Raw genomic sequence first — 27,806 nt, 5'->3', positions numbered from 1 at the left:
AAATTCCTCTGTCCATAACACTTTTTTCCAATCTTCCTCTGTCCAGTGTCTGTGTTCTTTTGCCCATCTAATCTTTTATTTTTATTGGCCAGTCTGAGATATGGCTTTTTCTTTGCAACTCTGCCTAGAAGGACAGCATCCTGGAGTCGCCTCTTCACTGTTGACGTTGAGACTGGTGTTTTGCGGGTACTATTTCATGAAGCTGCCAGTTGAGGACTTTTGAGGCGTCCGTTTCTCAAACTAGACACTTATGTACTTATGTCTTCTTGCTCAGTTGTGTACCGGGGACTCCCACTCCTCTTTCTATCCTGTTTAGAGACAGTTTGCGATATTCTGTGAAGGGAGTAGTACACAGCGTTGTAAGAGATCTTTAGTTTTTTGGCAATTTCTCACATGGAATAGCCTTCATTTCTCAGAACAAGAATAGACTGACGAGTTCCAGAAGAAAATTCTGTTTCTGGCCATTTTCTATGTATATATTCCATTTAAGATCCCCCGTTTCAAATCAAATTTATTTATTAAGCCCCTTACATCAGCTGATATCTCAAAGTGCTGTACAGAAACCCAGCCTAAAACCCCAAACAGCAAGCAATGCAGGTGTAGAAGCACGGTGGCTAGGAAAAACTCCCTAGAAAGGCCAGAACCTAGGAAGAAACCTAGAGAGGAACCAGGCTATGAGGGGTGGCCAGCTACAATAGTCATTTACAGCATTAACAATGTCTATACTGCATTTTTTATAAATTTGATGTTATTTTAATGGACAAAAAATTTGCTTTTCTGAGTGGCCGCAAACTGTTGAATGGTACTGTAGGTCCAAAAGGCATCTTAACAGCTTCTACCCCCAAGCCATAAGACTGTTGAACAGTTAATCAAATGGTTACCCGGACTATTTGCATTGACAATTTGCTATTATTTTTTACTTTTGTTTATTTAGTAAATAACAGGGCTACCTGTTGTTGTATTAGGAGCATGTGACAAATAACATTTGATTTGAGTACCTTCCAGAAGGACAACCATCTCTGCAGCACTCAACCAGGTAGCGGCCAGACAGAAGCCACTCATCAGTAAAAGGCACACGACAGCCCACTTGGAGTTTGCCAAAAGGCACCTAAAGGACTAGACCATAGGAAACAAGATTCTCTGGTCTGATGAAACCAAGAATGAACTCTTTGGCCTGAATGCCAAGCGTTGTGTATGGAGGAAACCGGGCACCATCCCTACGGTGAAGCATGGTGGTGGCAGCATCATGCTGTGGGTATGTTTTTCAGCGGACGAGACTGGGTGACTAGTCAGGATTGAGGGAAAGATGAAAGGAGGAAAGTGCAGAGAGATCATTGATGAAAACCTGCTCCAGAGAGCTCAGGACCTCAGAATGGGGTGAAAGTTCACCTTCCAATAGGACAATGACCCTGAGGACACAGACAAGACAACGCAGAAGTGGCTTTGGGATAAGTCTCAATGTCCTCGAACCCGATCGAACATCTCTGGAGAGACCTGAAAATAGCTGTGCAGCGACACTCCCCGTCGAACCTGACAGAGCTTGAGAGTACCTGCAGAGAAGAATGGGAGAAACTCCCCAAATACAGGTGTGCCAAGCTTGTAGCGTCATACCCAAGAAGACTCGAAATTATAATCACTGCCAAAGGTGCTTCAACAATGTACTGGGTGAAGGGTCTGAATACTTATGTAAATGTGATATTTCCGTTTTAAATTTTTTATGAATTTGCAAACATTTCTAAAAACCTGTTTTTGCTTTGTCATTATGGGGTATCGATGAGGAGCTAAGAAATATTTGTAACAAAATGTGGGAAAAGTCAGTGTCTGAATACTTTCCGAATACACTGTATGTGCTGTGATTTGTTCAAATGGACTGAGATGACCAAAATGTTATATTATTATCCGTATTTAATGCGCTATGTTTGACCAGGGCTCATAGGGCTCTTTTCCGAAATAGTGCCATTTTAATGTGTTCAGGGACAAGTGGGAGTTTATTTGTTTTTTGTGTGTGTATTTTATGTCTCTCTGTGTTTTCCCCCAGGTGCGCGTGGAGCTGCAGGTGCTGCAGCAGGAGGCATTGCGCCAGAAGTCTGAGGGCGAGCGCCAGATGAGGCTGGCGGAGCAGGACCGGACGGAGCTGAGAGAGGAGGCGCAGGGAGTCCGGGAGCAAGCGGAGGAGGCCGCCAGGGAGAGGAACAGGCTGGAGGAGCAATGCCGGAACCTGGAGGCCAGACGGACACACGCCGACCGGTGTTTGGAGGCAGCGGAGGACGGGGCGCGGGTGGCTGAGGCTGAGCTGAACAGGCTGCATGCAGAGCTGGGCCAGCTGAGACAGGAGCAGAGACCGGCTCACACACACAGGTCTGAATCACTCAAACTGCACTTTTTCTATTATTGTATTTATTGTCTTTAATTTTCTAGAAGATATGTCCTTTGTCTATGCTTGATGATATGTTTTAATGTATGCACACGAGCCGGAAGCAAAATCTCTCTACAGGGATAATAAAGTCTTTAAAAAAAATCTTGTCTCATCTCATCTTATCCTTCAGGCAGAAGATGGAACGAGACACGGCAGCCACTCAGCAACAGCTATACCGGGAGTCTGAGATCTTCAGTGGTCAAAAGGAGCAGGTGGAAGAGCAAAAACGGCAATTAGAGATGCTGGAGGAGGAGGTGCGAGTGTTGGTCATGGTCCGGGACAGTGTGGCGCGGGAGGAGCAGGAGGCGAGGAAGCAGCTGGAGGAGGATGAACGAAGAGCTGAGCAGCTGGAGCACCGGCTGATGGAGCTGCACACGGACCTGGCTGAGAGGCAGACTCAACTACAAGTAACATGACAGGACAAGATTTAGACACCATACACTGTTGCCAATAAGTCGTAGTCTGAAATAGCACCCGTTTCCCTGTATAGTGCATTACTGTGGTCAAAAACAGTGCACTTTTTTAGGCGCAGCCATAGTGAAATAGGCCTGTACAGTTGTGGCCAAAAGTTTTGAGAATGACACAAATATTAATTTTCAAAGTCTGCTGGCTCAGTTTGTATGATGGCAATTTGTATATACTCCAGAATGTTATGAAGAGTGATCAGATGAATTGCAATTAATTGCAAAGTCCCTCTTTGCCATGCAAATAAACTGAATCCCCCAAAAATATTTCCACTGCATTTCAGCCCTGCCACAAAAGGACCAGGTGACATCATGTCAGCGATTCTCTCGTTAACACAGGTGTGAGTGTTGACGAGGACAATGTTGGAGATCACTCTGTCATGCTGATTGAGTTTGAATAACAGACTGGAAGCTTCAAAAGGAGGGTGGTGCTTGGAATCATTATTATTCCTCTGTCAACCATGGTTACCTGCAAGGAAACACGTGCCGTTATCATTGCTTTGCACAAAAAGGGCTCAACAGGCAAGGATATTACTGCCAGTAAGATTGCACCTAAATCAACCATTTATCGGATCATCAAGAACTTCAAGGAGAGCGGTTCAATTGTTGTGAAGAAGGCTTCAAGGGCACCCAAGAAACTCCAGCAAGCGCCAGGACCATCTCCTAAAGTTGATTCAGCTGCGGGATCCGGGCACCACCAGTACAGCTTGCTCAGGAATGGCAGCAGGCAGGTGTGAGTGCATCTGCACGCACAGCGAGGCGAAGACTTTGAGGATAGCCAGGTGTCAAGAAGGACAGCAAAGAAGCCACTTCTCTCCAGGAAAAACATCAGGGACAGACTGATATTCTGCAAACGGTACAGGGATTGGACTGCTGAGGACTGGGGTAAAGTCATTTTCTCTTATGAATCCCCTTTCCGATTGTTTGGGGCTTCTGGAAAAAAGCTTGTCCGGAGAAGACAAGGTGAGCGCTACCATCAGTCCTGTGTCATGCCAACAGTAAAGCATCCTGATACCATTCATGTGTGGGGTTGCTTCTCAGCTAAGGGAGTGGGCTCACTCACAATTTTGCCTAAGAACACAGCCATGAATAAAAAATGGTACCAACACATACTCCGAGTGCAACTTCTCCCAACCCTCCAGGAACAGTTTGGTGAAAAACAATGCCTTTTCCAGCATGATGGAGCACCTTGCCATAAGGCAAAAGTGATAACTAAGTGGCTCGATGAACAAAACATTGATATTTTGGGTCCATGGCCAGGAAACTCCCCAGACCTTAATCCCATTCAGAACTTGTGGTCAATCCTCAAGAGGCAGGTGGACAAACAAAAAACCACAAATACTGACAAACTCTAAGCATTGATTATGCAAGAATGGGCCGAAAGTTAATTGAAAGCATGCCAGGGCAGATTGCAGAGGTCTTTTTAAAAGACGGGTCAACACTGCAAATATTGACTCTTTGCATCACCTTCATGTAATTGTCAATAAAAGCCTTTGACACACTTGCTTGTAATTATACTTCAGTATTCCATAGTAACATCTGACAAAAAAATCTAAAGACACTGAAGCAGCAAACTGTGGAAATTAGTATTTGTGTCATTCTCAAAACTTTTGGCCACAACTGTATACTCAATGGCTCCATAGCTGTATTGGTTCACAACATTTCAAACCTACAACTCTGCTTAAGTGCAATGGAGGAAGTAGTTATTTCTGTGTGTGTGTAGTGTGCGCGGGGGCTGCAATGTGAGGCCAAAGTGCGTGAGGAGAGGCAGCGGCAGAGGCTCCAGGAACTGCAGGCCCAGAGCCAGGTTGAGGAGAGCTCTCTGGCCCAGCACACACTCAGACTGGAGCAGGTCAACACTGCAGTGGCCGACATGGAGGACAGGAGCCGGCGAGTAGTGACCAGGGACCACAAGCAGTGTGCCGTGCTGCAAGAGCACATGCCTCTGCTTGGTAAGCAGAAAATAACTTATACTACTTACAGTTGAAGTCAGAAGTTTACATACACTTAGGTTGGAGTCATTAAAACTCATTTTTCAACCACTCCACAAGTTTCTTGTTAACAAATTATAGTTTTGGAAAGTCTGTTTACTTTGTGCATGACACAAGTCATTTTTCCAACAATTGTTTACAGACAGATTATTTCACTTATAATTCACTGTATCACAATTCCAGTGGGTCAGAAGTTTACATACACTAAGTTGACTGGGCTTTTAAACAGCTTGGAAAATTCCAGAAAATGATGTCATGGCTGTAGAAGCCATGCCAATTGGAGGTGTACCTGTGGATTTATTTCAAGGCCTACCTTCACACTCAGTGCCTCTTTGCTTGACATCATGGGAAAAAAATTAATCAGCCAAGACCTCAGAAAAACAATTGTAGACCTCCACAAGTCTGGTTCATCCTTGGGAGCAATTTCCAAACGCCTGAAGGGTACCACGTTCATCTGTACAAACAATAGTACGCAAGTATAAACACCATGGGACCACGCAGCCGTCATACCGCTCAGGAAGGAGACGCGTTTTGTCTCCTAGAGCTGACAACAGCAAAGGACCATGTAAAGATGCTGGAGGAAACCGGTACAAAAGTATCTATAACCACAGTAAAACAAGTCCTATATCGACATAACCTGAAAGGTCACTCCGCAAGGAAGAAGCCACTGCTCCAAAACCTCCATAAAAAAGCCAGACTACGGTTTGCAACTGCACATGGGGACAAAGATCGTACTTTTTGGAGAAATGTCCTCTGGTCTGATGAAACAAAAATAGAACTGTTTGGCCATAATGACCATTGTTATGTTTGGAGGAAATAGGGCGAGGCTTGCAAGCCGAAGAACACCATCCCAACCGTGAAGCACGGGGATGGCAGCATCATGTTGTGGGGGGTGTGCTTTGCTGCAGGAGGGACTGGTGCACTTCACAAAATAGATAGCATCATGTGAGGAAAGAAAATTATGTGGACATATTGAAGCAACATCTCAAGACATCAGTCAGGAAGTTAAAGCTTGTGCGCAATTGGGTCTTCCAAATGGACAATGACCCCAAGCATACTTCCAAAGTTGTGGCAAAATGGCTTAAGGACACCAAAGTCAAGGTATTGGAGTGGCCATCACAAAGCCCTGACCTCAATCCTAAAGAAAATGTGTGGGCAGAACTGAAAAGGCGTGTGCGAGCAAGGAGGCCTACAAACCTGTCTGTTACACCAGCTCTGTCAAGAGGAATGGGCTAAAGTTCACCCAACTTATTGTGGGAATTTTGTGGCAGGCTACTCGAAACGTTTGACCCAAGTTGAACAATTTAAAGGCAATGCTACCAAATACTAATAGTGTATGTACACTTCTGACCCACTGGGAATGTGATGAAATAAATAAAAGCTGAAATAAATACTTTTCTCTACTATTATTCTGACATTTCACATTCTAAAAATAAAGCAGTGATCCTAAGACCGGGCATTTTTACTCTGATCAAATGTCAGGAATTGTGAAAAACTGAGTTTAAATGTATTTGTCTAAGGTGTATGTAAACTTCCTATTAGACTTAGACTCCTTATTTGCTCACTATCCTCTCACTCTCAACCAGGGTTAAAATAATATTTGTTTTCTTTCAAATACTTTAAAGGTGCTTGATTGAGCTTACCTGGCACCATGGAACCAATGTTATAGTCCCCAAAGTACAAAGCCTGCCCATCTGACGCTACACGCAGGCTCAATCAAATGCTCCAAAGTGTTTGAAATACATACAGTACCAGTCAAAGGTTTTAGAACACCTACTCATTCCAGGGTTTTCTATATTTTTACTATTTTCTACATTGTAGAAAAATAGTGAAGACATCAAAAGTATTAAATAACACATATGGAATCATGTTGTTAACAAAAAAGTGTTAAACAAATCAAAATATATATATATTTTTTTTTTGATTATTTTAAGTAGCTACCCTTTGCCTTTGACAGCTTTGCACGCTCTTGGCATTCTCTCAACCATGCATTTAAATTAACAGGTGTGCCTTTTTAAAAGTTAATTTGTAGAATTTATTTTCTTCTTAGTGTGTTTGAGTCAATCAATTGTGTTGTGACAAGGTAGGGGTGGTATACAGAAGATAGCCCTATTTAGTAAAACTCCATATTATGGCAAAAACAGCTCAAATAAGCAGAGAAACGACAGTCCATTATTACTTTAAGACATGAAGGTCAATGAGTAAAAGTGCAGTTGCAAAAACCATCAAGGGCTATGATGAAACTGGCTCTAATGAGGACTGCCACAGGAAAGGAAGACCCATTACCTCTGCTGCAGAGGATAAGCTCATTAGAGTTAACTGCACCTCAGATTGCAGCTCAAATAAATGCTTCCCAGAGTTCAAGTAACAGGCACATCTCACCATCAACTGTTCAGAGGAGACTGTGTGAATCAGGCCTTCATGGTCGAATTGCTGCAAAGAAACCACTACTATAGGACACTAATAAGAAGAAGAGACTTGCTTGGGCCAAGAAACACGAGCAATGGACATTAGACCGGTGGAAATCTGTCCTTTGGAAATTAGTCCAAATTTGAGATTTTTGGTTGCAACCGTCGTGAGACGCAGAGCAGGTGAATGGATGATCTCCGCATGTGTGGTTCCCATAGTGAAGCATGGAGGAGGAGGTGTGATGGTGTGGGGGTGCTTTGCAGGCGACTGTCAGTGATTTATTTAGAATTCATGGCACACTTAACCAGCATGGCTACCACAGGATGGCGTATCGCTGCAGAATCCCATCTGGTTTGCTCTTAGTGGGACTATCATTTATTTTTCAACAGGACAATGACCCAAACACACCTCCAGGCTGTGTAATGGCTATTTGATCAAGGAGCGTGATGGCGTGCTGCATCAGATGATCTGGCTTCAACAATTACCCGACCTCAACCCAATTGGGATAAGTTGGACCGCGGAGTGAAGGAAAAGCAGCCAACAAGTGCTCAGCATATGTTGGAACTCCTTCAAGACTGCTGGAAAAGCATTCCTCATGAAGCTGGTTGAGAGAATGTCAAGAGTGTGCAAAGGGTGGCTACTTTGAAGAATTTGTTTAACACTTTTTTTTTGTTTAATACATAATTCCATATGTGTTATTTCATACTTTGGATGTTTTCACTATTATTCTATAATGTAGAAAATAGTAAAATTACAGAAAAACCCTTGAATGAGTAGGTGCGTCCAAACTTTTGACTGGTACTGTATTTGAAAGAAAGCAAATACTATTTGAACTCTGGTCTGATCTCAATACACTATCTTTCATCATTCGCTCCTATCATATCACCAATATTCACCGCAGTGTTTGCTGGTTTTTGCCTGCCTGGTTTGTCCATCCACACCTGAAGCAGGTTTGTTACATGACTGTGTTTATGTGTGAATGTGATCCCAGGGCAGGAGCTGTGTGAGAGGGAGGCCCAGCTGCAGGAGCGGGCTGAGGAGCTGCTTACGCTGCAGGAGGAGCTGGGGGCGTGTCGGGCGGAGGTGCAGTGTATGCAGGAGGAGAGGAGGAGTGCCGAGAGCAGGCTGCAGGCCCAGAAGAGCTGCGAGCACGCCCACCAAGAGAAACCAAAGGAGACAGAACAGGTGGGTCATAGGGATGGATGGATAGATGGTAGGGAGGGATATCTATGGATGGCTACTGGATTTTCACCTAAACTTAGTGGATATCTACGTATTTTTCATTGCTGTACCATTTTAACCAGACGGTATCGTAGCGTCTGTCATCAGACTGTGGGTTGCGACGACTAAGGAGGAACTAATTTGGAACTCTGTTCCGGTGCACATTTTTTCATCAATGATCATTGGAAAAATAACGATTTCGCATCTTTCTAATTTTCAGAGGGGGAGGGGACAGTTGGCCCATGCGTTGGCTGTGAGTTTCCGTTCAGGGGGTTGGAGACTTCGCTAGTCTCGTTAGTATCTTTTCTCCTACATCTTCCCCCAGAACCTAATCGAGCATCTGAAGCAATTTCAATTCTTCGTTTCCGAGATTAAGAAGAATGAAATGTGTCGCCCATAGTCTCTGTTGACGTATTTAGGCAATCTGAGTGGAAAATTTGCAGGGATTAGGAGAAAGTGACTGGTAACAAGATAAATAATAATAATATTAAACAATATAGCAGCAGCATAAGTGGTATTGTGTGTGTGTGTGGGTGGAGACCTAGGTGGGGGTGGGCAGCTATTATCTAGTTGTTTAAAAGTCTCATTGCTTGGGGGTAGAAACGGTCTCGGAGCCTGTTGGTCCGAGACCTGATACTCTGGTACCGCCTGCCGGAAGGAAGCGGAGAGAACAGTCTATAGAAGGGGTGGCTGGAGTTTTGGGAAATGTTTCGGGCCTTCCTCAGACACCGCTTGATATGCATGTCCTGAATGGCTGGGAGCTGGCCATGGTAGTGCAGGCTGCACAGGGCATCAACCAGAAGTCCAGAGGCCTGCAGAAGGAGCTCGACACGGTGTCCAAGGAGATGATGGGCCTCAGAGACAATGTTCTGTCCATCTCCACTACAGAGTTGGAGTTAGTTACAGAGTTAGACCTTCAAATGTAGACAGTGTACAAAACATTAGGAACACATTCTTGATACACACTTGAAACTGTTGAGCATGAAAACCCAGCAACATTGCAGTTCTTGACACACTCAAACCGATGCACCTGTTACCATACCCCATTCAAAGACACTTAAATATTTTGTCTTGCCCATGCGCCCGGAGCACTTTCAGTACATAGTATGAAGTTGCATTCTGTTATGTAATCTGTTGTGTCCCTCAGCTGCGCAGTCAAGAGGGGGGCGAGAGCCGCCTGAGGGAGATCAAGGAAGCCATGCATTGGCTGAAGACTGACGTCAAGGCAGAGCTGAACAGTGGGATGGTAGAGCTGCCCCTCGCGCCTGACCAAGATCCCTCCTCCTCAGACACTGACGACCACAAAGAGAACTACCCCCTCTACTCAACCCCAGCCGTGCCTAGGCTAGCCTGCAATCCTACTGTAATGCCTCAGCTTTGCTACCTTACATCTCTCCCTGTCATATCTAGTTTGTGCTGCACACACAAGTCTGTTAGCCTGGGTGCCAGTCTATTTCAAGCTCTTGCCAACACCTAATGGAATTGTTTAGCTTGACAATGACAAAGGCAAGAGCACAAACCAATCTGAGACCAGGCTTCAAGTCTGTATACAAAGCTTTTTTGAGCAATGCCCAAGATTTGTGTCTGTGGTTAACTTTTGGTATTTGAGTTTAACATACTTCCCTTTTCATCATACCTCATGCGAAATACCTTGTAACAAAGATTATTACAGAACCGCTGTTCTACCATCACTAGCAGGCAGAGGTCTTGCCTGTGTTCCTTAGATTGATGGGGTGTACAGTACAGTCTAGGAATTCCTCTGAAGCGATGACAGGTCTGTGTTTCTCTGCATGTCTGTCTTCAGGATGAGCAGTGGAGGGGAGAGGTGCTAAGAGAGAGACTTCGACAGCAGGAGGACCTCCTGAAGGTACTACTACCCCAACGTGTCTTTACATTCCAGTATGCTTCATCTCATGTTGGACCAAAGTTCAATCAGGGCCATATCAAACGTCTCAAGAGTAGCCATGCTGATTTAGGATTACTTCAACCTTTTAGATCACAATGAACACATTGACATACTGTACAAGGGGTAGGGGAGCTTATCCGAGATCAGTACTCCTAATCTGAGATGCTTGATAGCTACAGTGGGGCAAAAAAGTATTTAGTCAGCCATCAATTGTGCAAGTTCTCCCACTTAAAAAGATGAGAGAGGCCTGTAATTTTCATCATAGGTAAACTTCAACTATGACAGACAACATGAGAAAAAAAATCCATAAAATCACATTGTAGGATTTTTTATGAATATGTTTGCAAATTATAGTGGAAAATAAGTATTTGGTCACCTACAAACAAGCAAGATTTCTGGGATTTCTGGAGAGAAGCAGCAGAGGGCGCGGCCCCCTATTCACATCAACGGGACAGTAGTGGAGAAGGTGGAAAGTTATGTTCCTCGGTGTACACATCATGGACAAACTGAAATGGTTCACCCACACAGACAGCGTGGTGAAGAAGGCACAGCAGCGCCTCTTCAACCTCAGGAGGCTGAAGAAATTTGGCTTGTCACCAAAAACACAAACTTTTACAGATGCACAATCGAGAGCATCCTGTCAGGCTGTATCACCGCCTGGTACGGCAACTGCTCCACCCACAACCGTAAGGCTCTCCAGAGGGTAGTGAGGTCTGCACAACGCATCATCGGGGGCAAACTACCTGCCCTTCAGGACACCTACACCACCTGATATCACAGGAAGGCCAAAAAGATCATCAAGGACACCAACCACCCGAGCCACTGCCTGTTCACCCCGCTATCATCCAGAATGCGAGGCCAGTACAGATGCATCAAAGCAGGGACTGAGAGACTGAAAAACAGCTTCTATCTCAAGGCCATCAGACTGTTAAACAACCATCACTAACATTGAGTGGCTGCTGCCAACATACTGACTCATCTCTAGCCACTTTAATATTGAAAAAATGTATGTAATAAATGTATCACTAGTCATTTTAAACAATGCCACTTTATATAATGTTTACATACCCTACATTACTCATCTCATATGTATATACTGTACTCTATACCATCTACTGCATCTTGCCTATGCCATTCGGCCATCGCTCATTCATATATTTTTATGTACATATTCTCATTCATTCCTTTACACTTGTGTGTATAAGGTAGTTGTTGTGAAATTGTTAGGTTAGATTTCTTATTAGATATTACTGCATGGTCGGAAGTAGAAGCACAAGCATTTCGCTACGTTCACATTAACATCTGCTAACCATGTGTATATGACAAAACTTGATTTGAGCGTGCTACATGGCAAACCAATCCGAACTCATCTCTCGCCATGTCCAGCCCATCCATTATCTAGTGTTAGGCCAATCATGGCTAGCGGGGTTCCTGTTTTGTTTTTGTTTTTCATGGCTAAACCAACAGTTTGTTATTAAGGCACATAAAAGTTCACATGTTCCAGAAGGCGTTTCAGACAAAAAACGCATTTTGATAAAAAAATGTCTTTGTGCAAATGCCTCTCCTGTGATGTAGTGACGTGTGACATACGCCTAGGTTTCTGGGTCACAGATGTGCAGGGAAGGCCTATCTATGCTATTCTTCATTTGTTTCTGACTGTTCTGTTGTCCTCGCCAGGCTCAGCTGGGCAGACGCATGTGGTCTCAGGAAGAGTTTCTGAGCCAGCGCAGGCAGCAGACCGAGGGGAGTCTATTGGGGCTGAGCAGACGAGTGGACAAGCTGGGCCAACTGCTCGGCAACTGCACCTCGGACTCCCTCTCTCTGAGCTCCTCTGAGCCCCCACTTAAACAAGGCTGTGTAAGTGTGAGCAAAAAGGGAAGGAACCCTTGTCTAATAGCACTTATAGCAGCTACATTCATCCATCAGTAAAGGAATTTGTGATATGCCATGGTACTGTTTACATTTAGTTTAGAACCACCCTAATAGTTCATGTAGATTCCATTGTATCCATAAGCTACAAGTGGAAATCAGTTAACAATACAGTCTCGGTCTTGATCTGTTTAGCCAGATGCTCCAGAGAAATGGCGTCTCCAGGAGAGTGCGCAGGCGGAGGTGTCCCACAAACTTGTGAGACTGGATCCTACACTACTTGAGAAGTAGCCAGGCCCCAGGCTGCGTCCAGGCCTCTGACAACCTCCCAGCCTCAGTGTAGGGTGAAGTTGCCCCTAGATGCTGATATTGGGTCTTCTTTGCATTTCCCCACTAATGGTTAAGGTTAGGATTGGGGGAGGGAAGCTGATCCTAGATCACTGCCTAGGGGAAACTTCACCTTAGAGCGTGAACAGTCATCCTTTCTGTTCGGTGTGGCATGCCTCAACATGATCCACCATCACAGCAATATTTACCCAGGGTGAAGAGGAACAGTCTCTCATCCATCCAAAGTGCACTTGACCTGTCAGCAGGATCATCAAGCAAGATTTTTTTTTTTTATGAATATATATATAAAACTATGCATTTGTGTGGCTTAAGTATTGTATCCTTAACATAGTTTCCACTACCTCAACTAGTTTGAGAAGTTTTTGGGCAAATTCAATTACATTTTTGCCTATGAATATGCTTGTTTTTGTATGATATATTGGTATATTATTTTTACTTTTCAATATCAATGTCTCATTTATTTACAAGCTTTCCAGTCACGGTAGCATTTAATTCCTAGCATCCGGCTAATGCATGAAAATTCTGTTTGTTACAATCAATATGTTTTCTGGACTTCACTATAGACATATGTTGCTCTCCGGTTTTGTGATTAAACAAAGGTGTGGTAGAATTTATTGTCTCGGCCTTGGGCCTATATATCAGGGTTTCAAGGCATATGAACTAACAGGTTATAGAGCAAGCAACGCAATTATCGCAACACATAAATTGTCATGGATTTTTTTCCCTGGCTTGATTCCTCTGTGATTTTACCCCTGCACCACTACTACAACACAATCAAATTGTGCAACATCTGCCGGGACTGTTGTGTTACTTCGCACAATATCATTATTAAGGTGATAGGGCCACAAGTGGTTTGAAGTGCGTGCACCCAGGGGGAATTGACATCCAAAATAAAGTGAAAAAGCAAAAAAGTGATGTCATTACTGTAGTTAGCTAAATTGAATATGTCAATTCCTTTAGACATATATTTTAAGATACCTTATTGGAATTATGAAAAATCACCCTGAAAATGTACCTGTCCTTCAAATGAGGGGGAACTATTTTACCAGACGCCATTCTGCTGCCCAGTTGTGATAGCTAATGGTTGAAGTATCACTGCGCAGGTCCGTGTGGGCAACGTAAGTCCCTACAACGCGCAATGCTGTCGGGGGTACGCCAAATAAAATTGTGATTCACAAAAAAAATACATTCCTTCACATTTTCAAACAGTCCATTTACATTTTCCAAGGGGGCTATACATTTGGGTGAGGGTTTTTTTCTCATCTGAGTAGCCTCGTTTCAATGCCAAAAACAAAATTAAACTATCTAGTGTTAAATAACTACACAACGTAAAATACAGGTAGCCTAGTCAAATAATTAACATCCAATCACATTAACCGTTACTCTCTCGCGGGAATTCCATTAACGGTCCATATGTAGCTGCAGCGCATTCCGTTTGCTCGAAAATGGATGAATGGTTTAAAAAACTTAAGGCAGACGTCCATAGAAACACTTACAACTCTACTGGTAGTACTGCTACTACCAGCAGACCTGCACCTGTCAACGACACAAGTTGTTCTGCTTCCACGAGCACATTCAATGCTAGCATCAGGAGTTCAACATTTGTTGTTAGCCCAGCTAGCATGGACACAGTTGTGCATCTGATGCAGCCGAAGAGCTACTGCCCCCTTACCCGGGAAAGCACTGAACAACAGACAGGGACATTGGACCATCGAAGAGACGCAAATATGATGAGAACTATATTGATTTGAGGTTCAATTATATTGGGACTAGTGCCTTTCCTCAGCGCAAAAGTACTATCTCACAATCCGATGAAACCTTCACACTTGCGCAGACATTTAGAAACAAAACATGCCATATTGAAAAATAAGCCACGGGAGATATTTTGAGCGAAAATGTATGACTTTCGATTAGTAAGACATATATAAAAGCAACATAAACCATTAGTAAGAAGGGGGTAGAAGCGTCTTATATGGTGAGCTACCGAGTGGCTAGGACAGACAAGCCCCATACTGTTGTGGAGGACTTAATTATTCCTGCTGCTGCGGATATGGCTGGGGGAAACAATTACTGTTTTGCATACAAGTCAGTGAATTCTATGCGTTACAGCTGGATGAGTCAGCGTGCCTGGCACAGCTCCTGGTATATTTCCGTTACATTTATGAGGGGTCAATTAAGGAGGACATCCTCTTCTGCAAACCACTGGAAGCCAGGACAACAGGATATGATATTTTTTAAGTACTGGGCAGCTTTGTGACATCAAATGGACTTTGGTGGTCAAGATGTGTTGGTATCTGTACTGATGGTGCAAAAGCCATGACAGGGAGACATAGTGGAGTGGTAACGTGCGTGCAAGCAATTGCCCCCTACGCCACTTGGGTACACTGCAGCAGCCACCGAGATGCTCTTGCTGCCAAGGGAATGCCTGACGGCTTGAAAGATGTTTTGGACACTACAGTGAAAATGGTTAACTTTGTTAAAGCAAGGCCCCTGAATGTATTTTCTGCACTATGCAATGATATGGGCAGTGACCATGTAACACTTTTACAACATACAGAAGTGCGCTGGTTATCAAGAGGCAAAGTATTGACACTTTTAATTGAGAGATGAGTTTAAAGTTTTCTTTACTGACCATAAATTTAAATTGCCTGACCACTTGTACTGGTTTCTCACACGACTGTCCTATCTGGGTGATGTTTTTTTCTCACCTGAGTGATCTGAATCTAGGATTACAGGGACATTCCACAACTATATTCAATGTGCAGGACAAAATTGAGGCTACGATTAAGAAGTTGGAGCTCTTCTCTGTCTGCATTAACAAGGACACCACACCGGTCTTTCCATCATTGTATGATTTGTTTGTGTGCAAATTAACTCAAGCTTATGGACAATGTCAAATGTGATATAGCGAAGCACCTGAGTGAGTTGGGTGGCAATTACGCAGGTATTTTCCCGAAATGGATGACACAAACAGCTGGATTCGTTATCCCTTTAATGCCCTGCCTCCACTTACCGATATCTGAACAAGAGAGCGTCAATTAAATTTAATCAGAAGTTACTGCCAGATTTCTTGATTGGGCATTGCTCCAGAGTATGCTGCCTTGGCAAATCGCACTGTTAAGACACTGATGCCCTTTGCAACCATGTACCTATGTGAGAGTGGATTCTCAGCCCTCACTAGCATGAAAACTAAATACAGGCACAGACTGTGTGGAAAATGATTCAAGACACTCTCTCCAATACAACCCAACATTGCAGAGTTATGTGCATCCTTTCAAGCACACCCTTTTCATTAACCTGAGTTACTCACAATTTTTGATGAACAAATAAGGTTTAATATGTAAGATGGTTGAAGAAGTTATTGATTATAAGAGCTCTTTGTCACTTCCCACGAGCTGCGTTGTGACGACAACTCACACTCATTCTTGTGTTTAATAAATGTATTGTATAGTGTGTGTGGCAGGCTTACAATGATGTCAAAAAAACATTTGAGAGTGCGCTGACCCAGATGCTAGAGGGGGTATGCAGCTGGAGGTTGAATGTTTGAAGGGGTACAGGACTATAAAAAGTTTGGGAACCACTGATATAAGGAAATCAGTCAATTGAAATGAATTCATTAGGCCCTAATCTTTGGATTTTACATGACTGGGCAGGGGCTCAGCCATGGGTGGGTCTGGGAGGGCATAAACCCACCCACTGGGCAGCCAGGCCCAGCCAATCAGAATTAGTTTTCCCCCACAAAAGGGCTTTATTACATACAGAAATACTCCAGCTTCATCAGCTGTCCAGCTGGCTGGTCTCAGAAGAAGAAGCTGGATGTGGAGGTCCTGGGCTGGCATGGTTACACGTGGTCTGAGGTTGTAAGGCCGGTTGGATGTTCTGCCAAATTCTCTAAAATGACATTGGAGGCAGTTTATAGTGGAGAAATTAACATTCAATTCTCTGACAACAGCTCTGGTGGACATTCCTGCAGTCAGCATGTCTGCACACTTCCTCAAAACATGAGACATCTGTGGCATCGTAAAGTGGCCTTTTATTGTCCCCAGGACAAGGTGCACGTAATGATCATGCTGTTTTATCAGCTTCTTAATATGCCACACCTGTCAGGTGGCTGCGTGGTCATTGCAAAGGAGAAAAGCTCACTAACAGGGATGTAAACAAATTTGTGTACACAATGAGAGAAATAAACATATTTGGCGTATGGAATATTACTGGGATCTTTTATTTCAGCACATGAAACATGGGACCAACATTTTACTTGTTGCATTTATTTATTTTTTCAGTATAGATACGTACCGAGTCATCTTTAAAGGGAAAGATGCACATCCCTAGTTACCACACACAAGATTGCCCTTAATCCAGAACAAAATCTAATTACAGAAAGCTCAACTGAGATTAAGAGTTGTTTATCCATAAATATGTTACCATGGTTAAAGAGGTGGTCCTTCAAAGCAAGTATTATTACACAGAAACTTTTTATAATCTGGTCTTGTCAAGAGCATCTGTGCTTAGATTCACAAGAGTATAAAGAATGTACAATAATGGTTATCTAAATAAAGTAATTCAATAATGAAATTACATTATGCAAACTCAATTGTACATTTGCTCAAGACAAAAATGTTACATTAATCAAAGAAAATCATTACAAACAGAAATGGCTAGCCATCAGTAAACCAATTCCAACACGTAAGATTTTTGACCAGGGACCATATGTATCAAGCCTATCAGAGTAAGAGTGTGGATCCAGGATTAGTTTAGCCTTTTAGATCATAATGAATCTATATGAATCATAATGAAGACTACATGGACAGGGTGGGACCTGATCCTAGATTCTCTCCCACTCAGCTGCTTTGTGAATATGAGACTAGGCTTACGTGATGGAGCTACATTTAATGAGACCAATTTAAATCCTTCTCAACACTTCCAAGGAGACCGCATGGGGAAAAGCACCACAACTAATATTAGCCAGTCTCTTCATTCCACCAAAAAACTTGAGTGAAAGGCGGACTGGACCAGTCTTTTTACAGTGCATCGATCGAGCTTTGAGAAATTGCATTACAGTTGTATCTTCTAAGCCCATTTTCAAGATAACACCACTGCTGCGTTGCGATACTGGGCCCTGAAATACAGATTGAACATAACACACTAACACCTCTGCTGGGGGAAAAAAAAAGCCTTCAGAATCATAGCTCGACATCTCTCCAACTAAGAAATCAAGTACATCAGTGATGTCAAGGTAAATGGAAAGGTAAATATGGAATGACTTCAATGAAAGATTAGTAAGAAAAATATATTTCACAAAACATGAGAAACTTAAGCTCTCTACAGAATGCACCACGTGTGGTCATCCCAATGTGGAGATTATTGTTGTGAAATGGTTGAGGAATGAGCTTTCCTATCCTCTGGGGTGTATTCATTAGTGCAAAACGATTTGCATTAGAAAACATTTTGCAACAAAAACAAGGGTTTGTTATTGGACAAATTCAGGTAGGTCCTTACCCATTTGCTTTCATTTGCTTCATAGTGTTTATGCCAGAGGAATCTGGTGGAGGAAGAGTTCATTGTAAAGTCTGGAATGGAATCGTAACATCAATCAACTTGTTTGACTCCGTTCCATTTCTACCATTAAAATGAGCCCGTCCTCCTATAGGGCCTGCCACCAGCCTCCTCTGGAATACACCCCTGCTAAGACATGAAGAAAAGGGACAGGAACCGCTTTAGGTGAGTAGCTAAGATATCTGCGTGGCTCAGACAGCGCTCCTCGATGCTCCATTACAAGAAGGGAATGAATCTGGTGTTATTAGAATCGGAACAAACCAGACAAAAAAATACAAAATATTTTTGTGCCTTTGAATGGGGTATGGTAGTAGGTGTCAAGAACTGCAACGTTGCTGGGTTTTTCATGCTCAACAGTTTCCCTTGTGTATCAACAATGGTCCACCAACCAAAGGACATCCAGCCAACTTGACAGAACTGTGGGAAGCATCGAGTCAACATGGGCTAGCATCCTTGTGGAAAGCTTGACACATTGTAGAGTCCATGCCCCAACAAAGTGAGGCTGTTCTGGGGGCAAAAGCGGGTGCAACTCAATATTAATGTGTCCCTAATGTTTTGTACAATCTGTGCATATGATCTGAAGAGAGGCAGTAAAATATATCAAAATATAGTTATGAATCTAATATAGTAGCCTATTGAATTTACAGAACGGCGTTCTACATTAGTCTGCGTAACAAGTTAACACTAAATTAGGCAAAAACAATCACAGAGAGAATGATATGGGGGGTGTGATCAAGGGTCGCATCCCAAATGCCGCAATATTACCTATGCAGTGCACGACTTCTGACCAGAGTCCTATGGGTACAATTTGGGATGCAAGCAGTGAGATGAAGTCCCTGAGATTACATCAATCACAGGGAGAGGTGCATTGCTGAACCACCTCACAACCTCAGTTCACTAGCTAAGTCCTACTAAAGTGCCCCAGGGGACATAGGAGAGATATCCCTCTAATACAAAGCCACGGGCTGAGCAGGATGACCAATTTTCACAGCCACCATAGATCCACATACAATACTCCCATTTGAGTCACAGCTGGAGTGGGCATCCGAGATGTCTCACTGATCAGAATCTCTACTGATGGGGTGTATTCATTGGACAATTAGGTTTGTCCCTCCCTGTTTGCTTCCGTATAGTTTCTAGTGAAAACCCCCCTGCTGGAGCTCCATCTCCACCGAAACGGCCTCCAGACCACATCACAAAAAGTGCAAAGATTTCTCTTGGACTCCAACGCCCAGTGTTCTAACTTTCCAATAGTACATGCTACAGGTCAGACCTCTCTCATTGAGGCACCTAAGAAATTTGACAATTTGGTCTTTCACACACTCATATTCAACATGATACTGTACCCATCATTTCCCACTAATGTTCATTAAAATAAATGGGTACAAAAATAACAAATATTTTATATTAATTATATCGAACAAAAAGTAAATCCAACGTATTCCAAGACGGATAAAACCTCCGGAAACGTTTAAAAAGAATGAACAATTTGGTAAATGGTTATACACGTTGAGTGAATCATGCATCCATTATCTTTGGTATCTGTGCCTGTTTGCTGAGTATTTTGCAGCCACTCTTAATAATTTAATTTGAATTAAAACAGTACTACATTCAAAACACCACAAGAGTGATGAATCATTCCATTTATAGTTATGCACATCATGGTTTCTTCTGTGGATAGAAAAAGGCATTTTCTTCAGTAGAGCAGCCAGCCAGCCACAAAGGCCTATTTCTCTGTTGCTGTGTTCTAATCACAATGTGTGACCCATGAAGCTTGCTCATCTCATCATAGGTGCTGGGTGCACTGGGTTATGTAGGCTATGGGGACATACAGCATAGCCGTGTGAGATAGATACAGGGAGACAGAGAGAGAAAGAGAGAGATGGCTGGGAATGGTATATTGCCCATCCCTGGCTCAGAGCCTACTGGGGCCCAGACTGTCATGTCAGTGCCTTGGTGGAGGCATGTGGGCTCCTGGGTGGTAGAGGGAGGCTGTGGCACAGGGGGCAAAGGTCAGCTGGAGGGTCAGTGGGTGGGGTCATTAGCAGCTGCAGCTTTCCTTCTGAGGCTGCGGTTCACTGGTCAGCCGTCCCCCCTGCGGGGCGGAGGGCTTGTGCTGGACACCAGACTCGGCGGCGTTCAGGTCCAGGCTTCCGTCCTGAATGTTCTGGTAGATCTTCTTGGCTGCCTCCAGGAACGCGTCCTCCACATTCTCACCCCTGGGTTACAGGAAAACAACAGACTCAGGCACAATATACTGACTAGTCCCCTAGTAACTTCAATGCACTCTTTTATGCAAGTGAACACATTTGGGTGTGTTAACTTACGTCTTTGCACTAGCCTCTAGGAACAATAGACCTACAAAAACAAAAGACTGAATTAGGTTCATAAGAAAAGTTTTTGCAAATAGAAAGTGATTGTTCCAACTTTGATTTCCCATGATCTACAGTACATGGAGATCTGCAGTGATAAATCTTACCGTTCTCCTCAGCAAACTGCTTAGCCTCCTCATAGGTTACATCTCGCTGGGCCTCCAAGTCTGCCTTGTTACCAATAAGAATGATCACCTGGAGAGATAGCACACAGGCCAGGGTTGTCATGGCAGCATGGAAATATACAACTGTCTTGTAAAGACATCCCACAGTCTGATCAGGAGTTCAGATTTCCAGCTGGCTGACTCACAGTATTAGGGTTGGTGAGGTTTCTAGCATCAGTCAGCCAGCTGCTAAGGTGGTTGTATGTGCTTCTCCTACAGGAAAGGACAAGAGAACATTTGGAACCATAACAATAATATAATTTCAGTTCAAATGTACAAAGACATAATACCAGATAAGTCATTGTGAATACAAGACAATGGAAATTGAACAAAAGGTTAAATGGGGTTACTGAATCCATGCTAATTCTCAACACTCAAATGCTGGGCACCTTATGGGTTGGTTTGCCGAAACCCAGATTTTCCATAGGCCTGGATTTAAAAAGCACTTTAAATTGACATTCTCCATTAAACATGCTTTTTAGTCCAGGGCTTAATCTGTGAGGCTAGATAAATAATCAATGTAATAGTCGCCAGAGCCGGCGTTATGGGCGGGCCTTAAGGGGCCTGGTCCGCTCTACCGTATCCCCTTGCCCGTCCAAATCAAATATTGATAATTTATTTAAACGGGACGCGAGCCGACAGAAAGATGCATCAAGCTCATAAGTCAACCGAGCCAGCATTCCTCTATCACAGTGTGTGTGGCCCGTGTATGTGATGCTGTCTGGACAAAAATACTATGGCATGTCATACTCTTTTTGTCCAGACAGCACCAGATAGATAGATACATATATATATATATATATATATATATATACACACACACACACACACACAAGTATGTAGACACCCCTTCAAATTAATGGACTTGGCTATTTCACCCATCCCCGTTGCTAACAGGTGTATAAAATTGAGCACACATCCATGCAATGTGTGACAAACATTGACAGAAGACAAACATTGACAGAAGAATGGCCTTACTGAAAAGCTCAGGGACTTTCAATGTGGGACAGTCATAGGATGCCACCTTTCCAACAAATCAGTTCTTCAAATTTCTGCCATGCTAGAGCTGCCCCGGTTAACTGTAAGTGCTCTTATTTTGAAGTGGAAACATCTAGGAGCAACAACGGCTTATCCGTGAAGTGGTAGGCCACACAAGCTCACAGAACAGGACTGAAGCACGTAAAAATTGTCTGTCTTCAGTTGCATCACCCACTACCGAGTTCCAAACTGCCTTTCGAAGCAATGTCAGCACAAGAACTGTTTGTCGGGAGCTTCATGAAATGGGTTTCCATGGCCGAGCAGCCGCACACAAGCCTAAGATCACCATGCGCAATGCCAAGTGTGGTCTGGAGTGGTGTAAAGCTCACCGCCATTGGACTCTGGAGCAGTGGAAATGCATTCTCTGGAGTGATGAATTACGCTTCACCATCTGGCAGTCCAATAGACGAATCTGGGATTGGTGGATGCCAGGAGAACGCTACCTGCCCAAATGCATAGTGCCAACTGTAAAGTTTGGTGGATGACTAATGGTCTGGGGCTGTTTTTCATGATTTGTACTAGGCCCTTTAGTTTCAGTTAACATAAATCTTAACACTACAGCATACAATGACATTCTAGACCAGGGGTTGGCAACCCTGTTCCTGGAGTGCCGCAGCTACTGCAAGATTTTGTTCCAGCTAGGCACCACACTTGACCAACTGAGATAATTGATCAGTTCAATGATTGCCTAAATTCAACACACCTGGTCTTCCAGGTTGGTTAAATCAAAACCATGAAGTGCCTGCCTCACTCCAGGACCAGGGTTGCCTACACCTTTTCTAGACAATTCTGTGCTTCCAACTTTGTGGCAACAGTTGTGGGGAAGGCCCTTTCAGAATGACAATGCCCCTGTACACCAAGTGAGGATAATACAGAAATGGTTTGTCAAGATTGGTGTGGAAGAACTTGACTGGCCTGCACAGAGGCCTGATCTGAACTCCATCGAACACCTTCGGCAGGAATTGGAAGGACGACTGCGAGCCAAGCCTAATCGCCCAACCTCACTAATGCTCGTGGCTGAATGGAGGCTGTTATAGCAGCAAAAGGAAGGGACCAACTCCATATTAATGCTCATGATTTTGTAATGAGATGTTCGACAAGCAGGTGTCCACATACTTTTGGTAATGTAGTGTATATCCAACAGTAACAAACTAATGAAAATGGTTGTGTGTTATTTGGGGGAAAAATGTAATCGTATTCTTACCTAAGACCTTCATAAACACAACCAAATTATTATATTTGCGATAGCATATATGAAATGTATTAATAACACTGTTAGAATGTTGCAATCAGAATGACTGCTCATTAGCTTGAAGAGGGGGGCGGGGTCCCTCGAAGCAAAGCAGTTCTAGCGTAAAACATTTTTGTCCCCTTATGGAAATCCAACGCGCGTCCAACTGTTTAGTTCTGGTGCTGGCCCTGATAGTCACTTCAAGTAAAGCCCAGCTGAGATCCTGGCCTACCTGGTGATGTCATAGACCATGAGTGCCCCTGCTGCTCCCCTGTAGTAGCTGCGTGTGACGGCCCTGAAGCGCTCCTGTCCCGCAGTGTCCCAGATCTGCAGTTTGATCTTCTGGCCGCTCACCTCAATTATCCTTGTGCCAAACTCGACTCCAATAGTGTGGGGGCAGTCTGCCATGACTGTTGGGAAAACAGATAGGCCCTATTAGCTTACTAAAAGTATCTATTGAAGAGAGTATCTTGAGTGCAGTGCACATTTCTTGGTTTGTTAACAGAGGTGTATTCACTAGGAACCAAACTAAAGTAAAACAGGAGGGTCTAATCCCAACTTGTCCAATAAATCCTATTCTTCATGGTGACTATGTTGACTTGCCTGTATTCTGTTTGTATATTAATGTAAATGTACTTGGCAAATAAAGGTCATTATGATACTGAAGAAACACTTGATTCTGTTGCAAAATGTTTTGCTAGTGTGCATTAATGAATACATCCCTGGATTATGTAACCTTGAATGGAAAGTAAACTATGTAAACATGCAGTGGTACAGTAACATGATTGTGTACAATCTTCCATAAAGGAGACACCACTGCTTTTTAGACCATACTCACATTTCTTTTCTGTGAACTGGTGAAGCAGGCATGATTTCCCTACACCCATATCCCCTGTAGTGGGAGAAAACAAAGCAATATAGGCAGCACTTACAATTATTCAAAGGCTTATATGAAACAGTGATGTTGAAGATTTATGGGATGAGTGTTGTAGTTGGGCTAATTTATAAAAGAGGATAAGTATGTACACTTAAGCAGTATTCTCATGAGACATCAACTAACATTCAGATTCATTTCAGTGAGCTATGTAAAATATGGGAATCCACTTACCAATAATAATGTATTTGAAGATGTAGGAGTAGTTGTATGGAGCAGTAGTCATTTCGGCTCTTGAATAAAGAAAGGAACGTCAATTTTAATGAAACGTTCTAGCTAGCAATAACACCAACCAGAATGTAAACTATAAACAACCATGCCACAGCCGGAGGCCCATTACAACAGTCAAGCTCGAATTGAAAACCATAAGCTAGCTATAACGTTAGCTAGCTAGTTAGCAAACCAATACATTTTCTCGTCATCTAGCCTATGCCATAATAAACATTGCGAACTGCAAATTCACTTTGGCTATCTACTCCGATTTCAGAGCACTCTCGTCAGTGTGTCAGAGCACAGAAAACCTGATGAATTTATGAACGCTCAACACCGGTTGAATAAAAACGTAATTAACGTGTTGCCAACAGCACAGCAACAGCCACCAACTGCTAGGGTGAGTAAAATAGTCAGAGTGAGCTGTTATCTCAGTTAGTTTGGGTGCTTGACTGCCGTTGTGAGGTTAGAACACTCGAACCCTGTTCTTCCGCCAGAGCGTCCAGTGTGCGCTCTGAACGCTCATTTACGAACGGACAATCTGACAACACTGTGAATTTAAAAACGCCCAGAGCGCACTCTGGCACTCAAAAGTCCATTTACGAACACACCCTAAATTAAGCCTATTCGATTTTTGAAAATGTGGTGCTAGCTAGATCAGAGGAAAAGGACGAAACAGTAATGTAATGGGGAAAACCTAGCGTTCTACATTGGCAATTGTAACGTTGGCCAAAGGGAACTCCCATTCAGTTGCTAGCTAGTTAGCTAGCTAGCTGACTCTTGCTCAAGTTAGCATTAGCTAGCTAACGTTACGCATTTAGCTAATTTAAAGTAACGTTGAGCGGTATCAAACTTGAATTCCCCAATTTCAGATAAACATGATACATGTCTTTGTTTTACCTTGTATTTGAATACTTATCTAGCAGTCTAACCCGGCGATCTGATAAATCGGTCCTTTTAAGAGGCTTTCACAATTCTTCATCAATAACAGCTAGCGCAACCAAGTTCAGCTGTATACCGCAACCTACTGGACAGGAGTACACTCAGCTAATGCTGCACGGATATGGAAGTGATCATTTTTTCCCATGGGGTTTTTCCAATGATGTGTAAGTTATGTGATGATGTGTATAAATGACACTGTTGGGGAAGCTACTCTGAAAAGACCGTTTAAAAAGCTACCAGTTACTTCACTCTGAAAGAAGTTAAGCTAGGCCAGTGGCCAATCCTCAAAAATGGCTTTAGTTTTTGATATACCCCTACCAAATGTAGAACAAAACACAACCATCTTTAAAAAAAAATCTCTGTCTCTCATTTATGAAATGGATTGTTGTGAAAAATATTTGACTGCAAAAGGGGTGACATTTATAGATATTGGGACACACACCCTAACCTCAAAACATGCAGGATAATGCCTGGCTGGAGGGGGGCACAAATCAAATTTTATTTGTCACATGTGCCGAATACAACAGGTGTAAACCGTACAGTGAAATGCTTACTTACAAGCCCATAACAACAATGCTTGAAGTAAAAAACTTTTTTTTTTAAGTGTTAAAACATTGATTTCTTATAAGGAATTTTTATAAGCTTCCAGGTTGGAGTCCCGTTCCTTGAAAGCAGCAGCTCTACTCTTTAGCTAGTGCGGATGTTGCCTGTAGTCCATGGCTTGTGGTTGGGGTATGTACATACAGTCACTGTGGGGACGACGTCATCGAGGCACTTGTTGATGAAGCCAGTGACTGTGGTGTACTCCTCAATGCCATCGTAAGATTCCCAGAACATATTGCAATCTGTGCTAGCAAAACAGTTCTGTAGCTTAGCATCTGCTTCATTTGACCACTTTCTAACTGACCGAGTCACTGGTGCTTCCTGCTTTAGTTTTTGTTTGTAAGCATGAGTCAGGATAGAATTATGGTCAGATTTACCAGGACGTGTACTCCGAGCATGCGCTGACTAACTGGCAAGTGTCTTCAGTGACATTTTCAACCTGCCCCTGACTGAGTCTGTAATAACATGTTTTAAGCAGACCACAATAGTCCCTGTGCCCAAGAACTCTAAGGTAACCTTCCTAAATGACTACCGAACCGTAGCACTCACGTCTGTAGCCATGAAGTGCTTTGGAAGGCTGGTCATGGCTCACAATCAACACCATTATCCAAGAATCCCTAGACCCACTCCAATTTGCATACCGCCCCAACAGATCCACAGATGATGCAATCTCTATTGCAGTCAACACTGCCCTTTCCCACCTGGACAAAAGAAACACCTATGTGAGAATGCTATTCACTGAGTACAGCTCAGCGTTCAACACCATAGTGCCCTCAAAGCTCATCACTAAACACCTCCCTCTGCAACTGGATCCTGGACTTCCTGACAGGACAGGTGGTAATGCACATAACACATCTGCCACGCTGATCCTCAACACGGGGGCCCCTCAGGGGTGCGTGCTCAGTCCCATCCTGTACTCCCTGTTCACTCATGACTGCATGGCCAAGCACGACTCCCAACACCATCATCAAGTTTGCAGATTACACAACAGTGGTAGGCCTGATCACCAACAGCGAGACAGCCTATATGGAGGTGGTCAGAGACCTGGCCGTGTGGTGCCAGGACAACAACTTCTCCCACAACATGCTCAAGACAAAGAAGATAATTGTGGACTACAGGAAAAGGAGGACCGTGCATGCCCCCATTCTCATCGATGGGGCTGCAGTGGAGCAGGTTGAGAGCTTCAAGTTCCTTGGTGTCCACATCAAAACAAACTATCATGGTCCAAACACACTAAGACAGTCGTGAAGTGGGCACGACAAAACCTATTGCCCCTCAGGAGACTGAAAAGATTTGGCATGGGTCCTCAGATCCTCAAAAGGTTCTACAGCTGCACCATCGAGAGCATCCACTGGTTGCATCACTGCCTGGTATGGCAACTGCTCGGCCTCCGACCGCTAGGCACTACAGAGTAGTGAGTCTGGCCCAGTACATCACTGGGGCCAAGCTTCCTGCCATCCAGGACCTTTATACCAGGCTTTGTCCCCCCCAAAACATGTCAAAGACTCCAGCTTGTTTTCTCTGCTTCCGGATGGAAAGCGGTACCGGAGCACCAAGTCTAGGTCCAAAAGGCTTCTTAACAGCTTCTACCCCCAAGCCACAGGGGTACCCTCTTTTACGCTGCTCCTACCACAGTAAAAATACAAGTGTTAATTTCACTCCTATAGTTTAATTCAACTCTGTTTCAGATAACATTTGGTCCTAGTCTATATACTGTTAAAGTTCATCTTCAGGTAGTGTCACATTTTCAGAGTTAATTTGACTCAAAATGGTGTTAAAATTCACACAAATGTGTAATAATATTTAACACTGGTTTAGTTATACTCTCCAGTGTTATTTAATCACTCTTTTCAGAGTCAAGTATACTCAAAGTTGTGTTAAAATTTACACATTTTCTTCTCTAGTGTTATCCAGAAAGTTACTGTTACCAAATTACTTAACTTGGTGTCAATATATGTGAATAAACACAACTCCACATGATAAATGTCCAACATTTATTGTAAATGTCATCAATTTCAATGTTAATGCACATCAACCCGCCCTCACCTTTCCTTTTAATCAATGTAACCATTTACAGATCAATGTCAACATCACAAGTGACATGCTCACCAGAAAAAGCAATATGGGACAAC

The 27,806-nt window shown here is 43.3% G+C and overlaps 2 protein-coding genes across 3 annotated transcripts in view; one reads left to right on the top strand and one right to left on the bottom strand.

Moving 5' to 3' along the window:
* Window positions 1-13,345, top strand: part of LOC112249544 (centriolin) — a 111,888-nt gene extending 98,543 nt beyond the window's left edge. Inside the window, exons 27-34 of the mRNA XM_042319556.1 lie at window positions 2,039-2,358; window positions 2,547-2,823; window positions 4,604-4,832; window positions 8,272-8,465; window positions 9,649-9,864; window positions 10,306-10,368; window positions 12,085-12,264; window positions 12,472-13,345. Coding sequence (XP_042175490.1) covers window positions 2,039-2,358; window positions 2,547-2,823; window positions 4,604-4,832; window positions 8,272-8,465; window positions 9,649-9,864; window positions 10,306-10,368; window positions 12,085-12,264; window positions 12,472-12,567 — 1,575 coding nt within the window. The 3' untranslated portion in view covers window positions 12,568-13,345. The remainder of the gene's footprint in view (window positions 1-2,038; window positions 2,359-2,546; window positions 2,824-4,603; window positions 4,833-8,271; window positions 8,466-9,648; window positions 9,865-10,305; window positions 10,369-12,084; window positions 12,265-12,471) is intronic.
* Window positions 13,346-16,876: 3,531 nt separating this feature from the next.
* rab14 (RAB14, member RAS oncogene family) lies at window positions 16,877-25,185 on the bottom strand. Of its 2 annotated transcripts, XM_024418337.2 has the most exons (8): window positions 25,030-25,185; window positions 24,094-24,152; window positions 23,824-23,877; window positions 23,218-23,395; window positions 20,863-20,929; window positions 20,660-20,747; window positions 20,508-20,538; window positions 16,877-20,399 (listed from the first exon to the last, which is right to left on the bottom strand). In XM_024418337.2, exons 2-8 carry the CDS (start codon window positions 24,143-24,145, stop codon window positions 20,222-20,224), a joined length of 648 nt encoding a protein of 215 aa, XP_024274105.1. In that variant the 5' UTR covers window positions 24,146-24,152; window positions 25,030-25,185; the 3' UTR covers window positions 16,877-20,221. The 2 variants fall into 2 exon arrangements, with proteins under 2 accessions (XP_024274105.1, XP_024274106.1); XM_024418338.2 differs by lacking the exon at window positions 24,094-24,152 and having other exon boundaries at window positions 23,824-23,839; window positions 25,030-25,170.
* Between the last annotated feature and the right edge of the window lie 2,621 nt (window positions 25,186-27,806).

This window comes from Oncorhynchus tshawytscha, unplaced genomic scaffold (genome assembly GCF_018296145.1).
Source record: "Oncorhynchus tshawytscha isolate Ot180627B unplaced genomic scaffold, Otsh_v2.0 Un_contig_766_pilon_pilon, whole genome shotgun sequence".
Taxonomy (NCBI): Eukaryota; Metazoa; Chordata; class Actinopteri; order Salmoniformes; family Salmonidae; genus Oncorhynchus; species Oncorhynchus tshawytscha.
The sequence above is the reverse complement of the archived record's forward strand: the minus strand, read 5'-3'. Positions and strand labels throughout refer to the sequence as shown.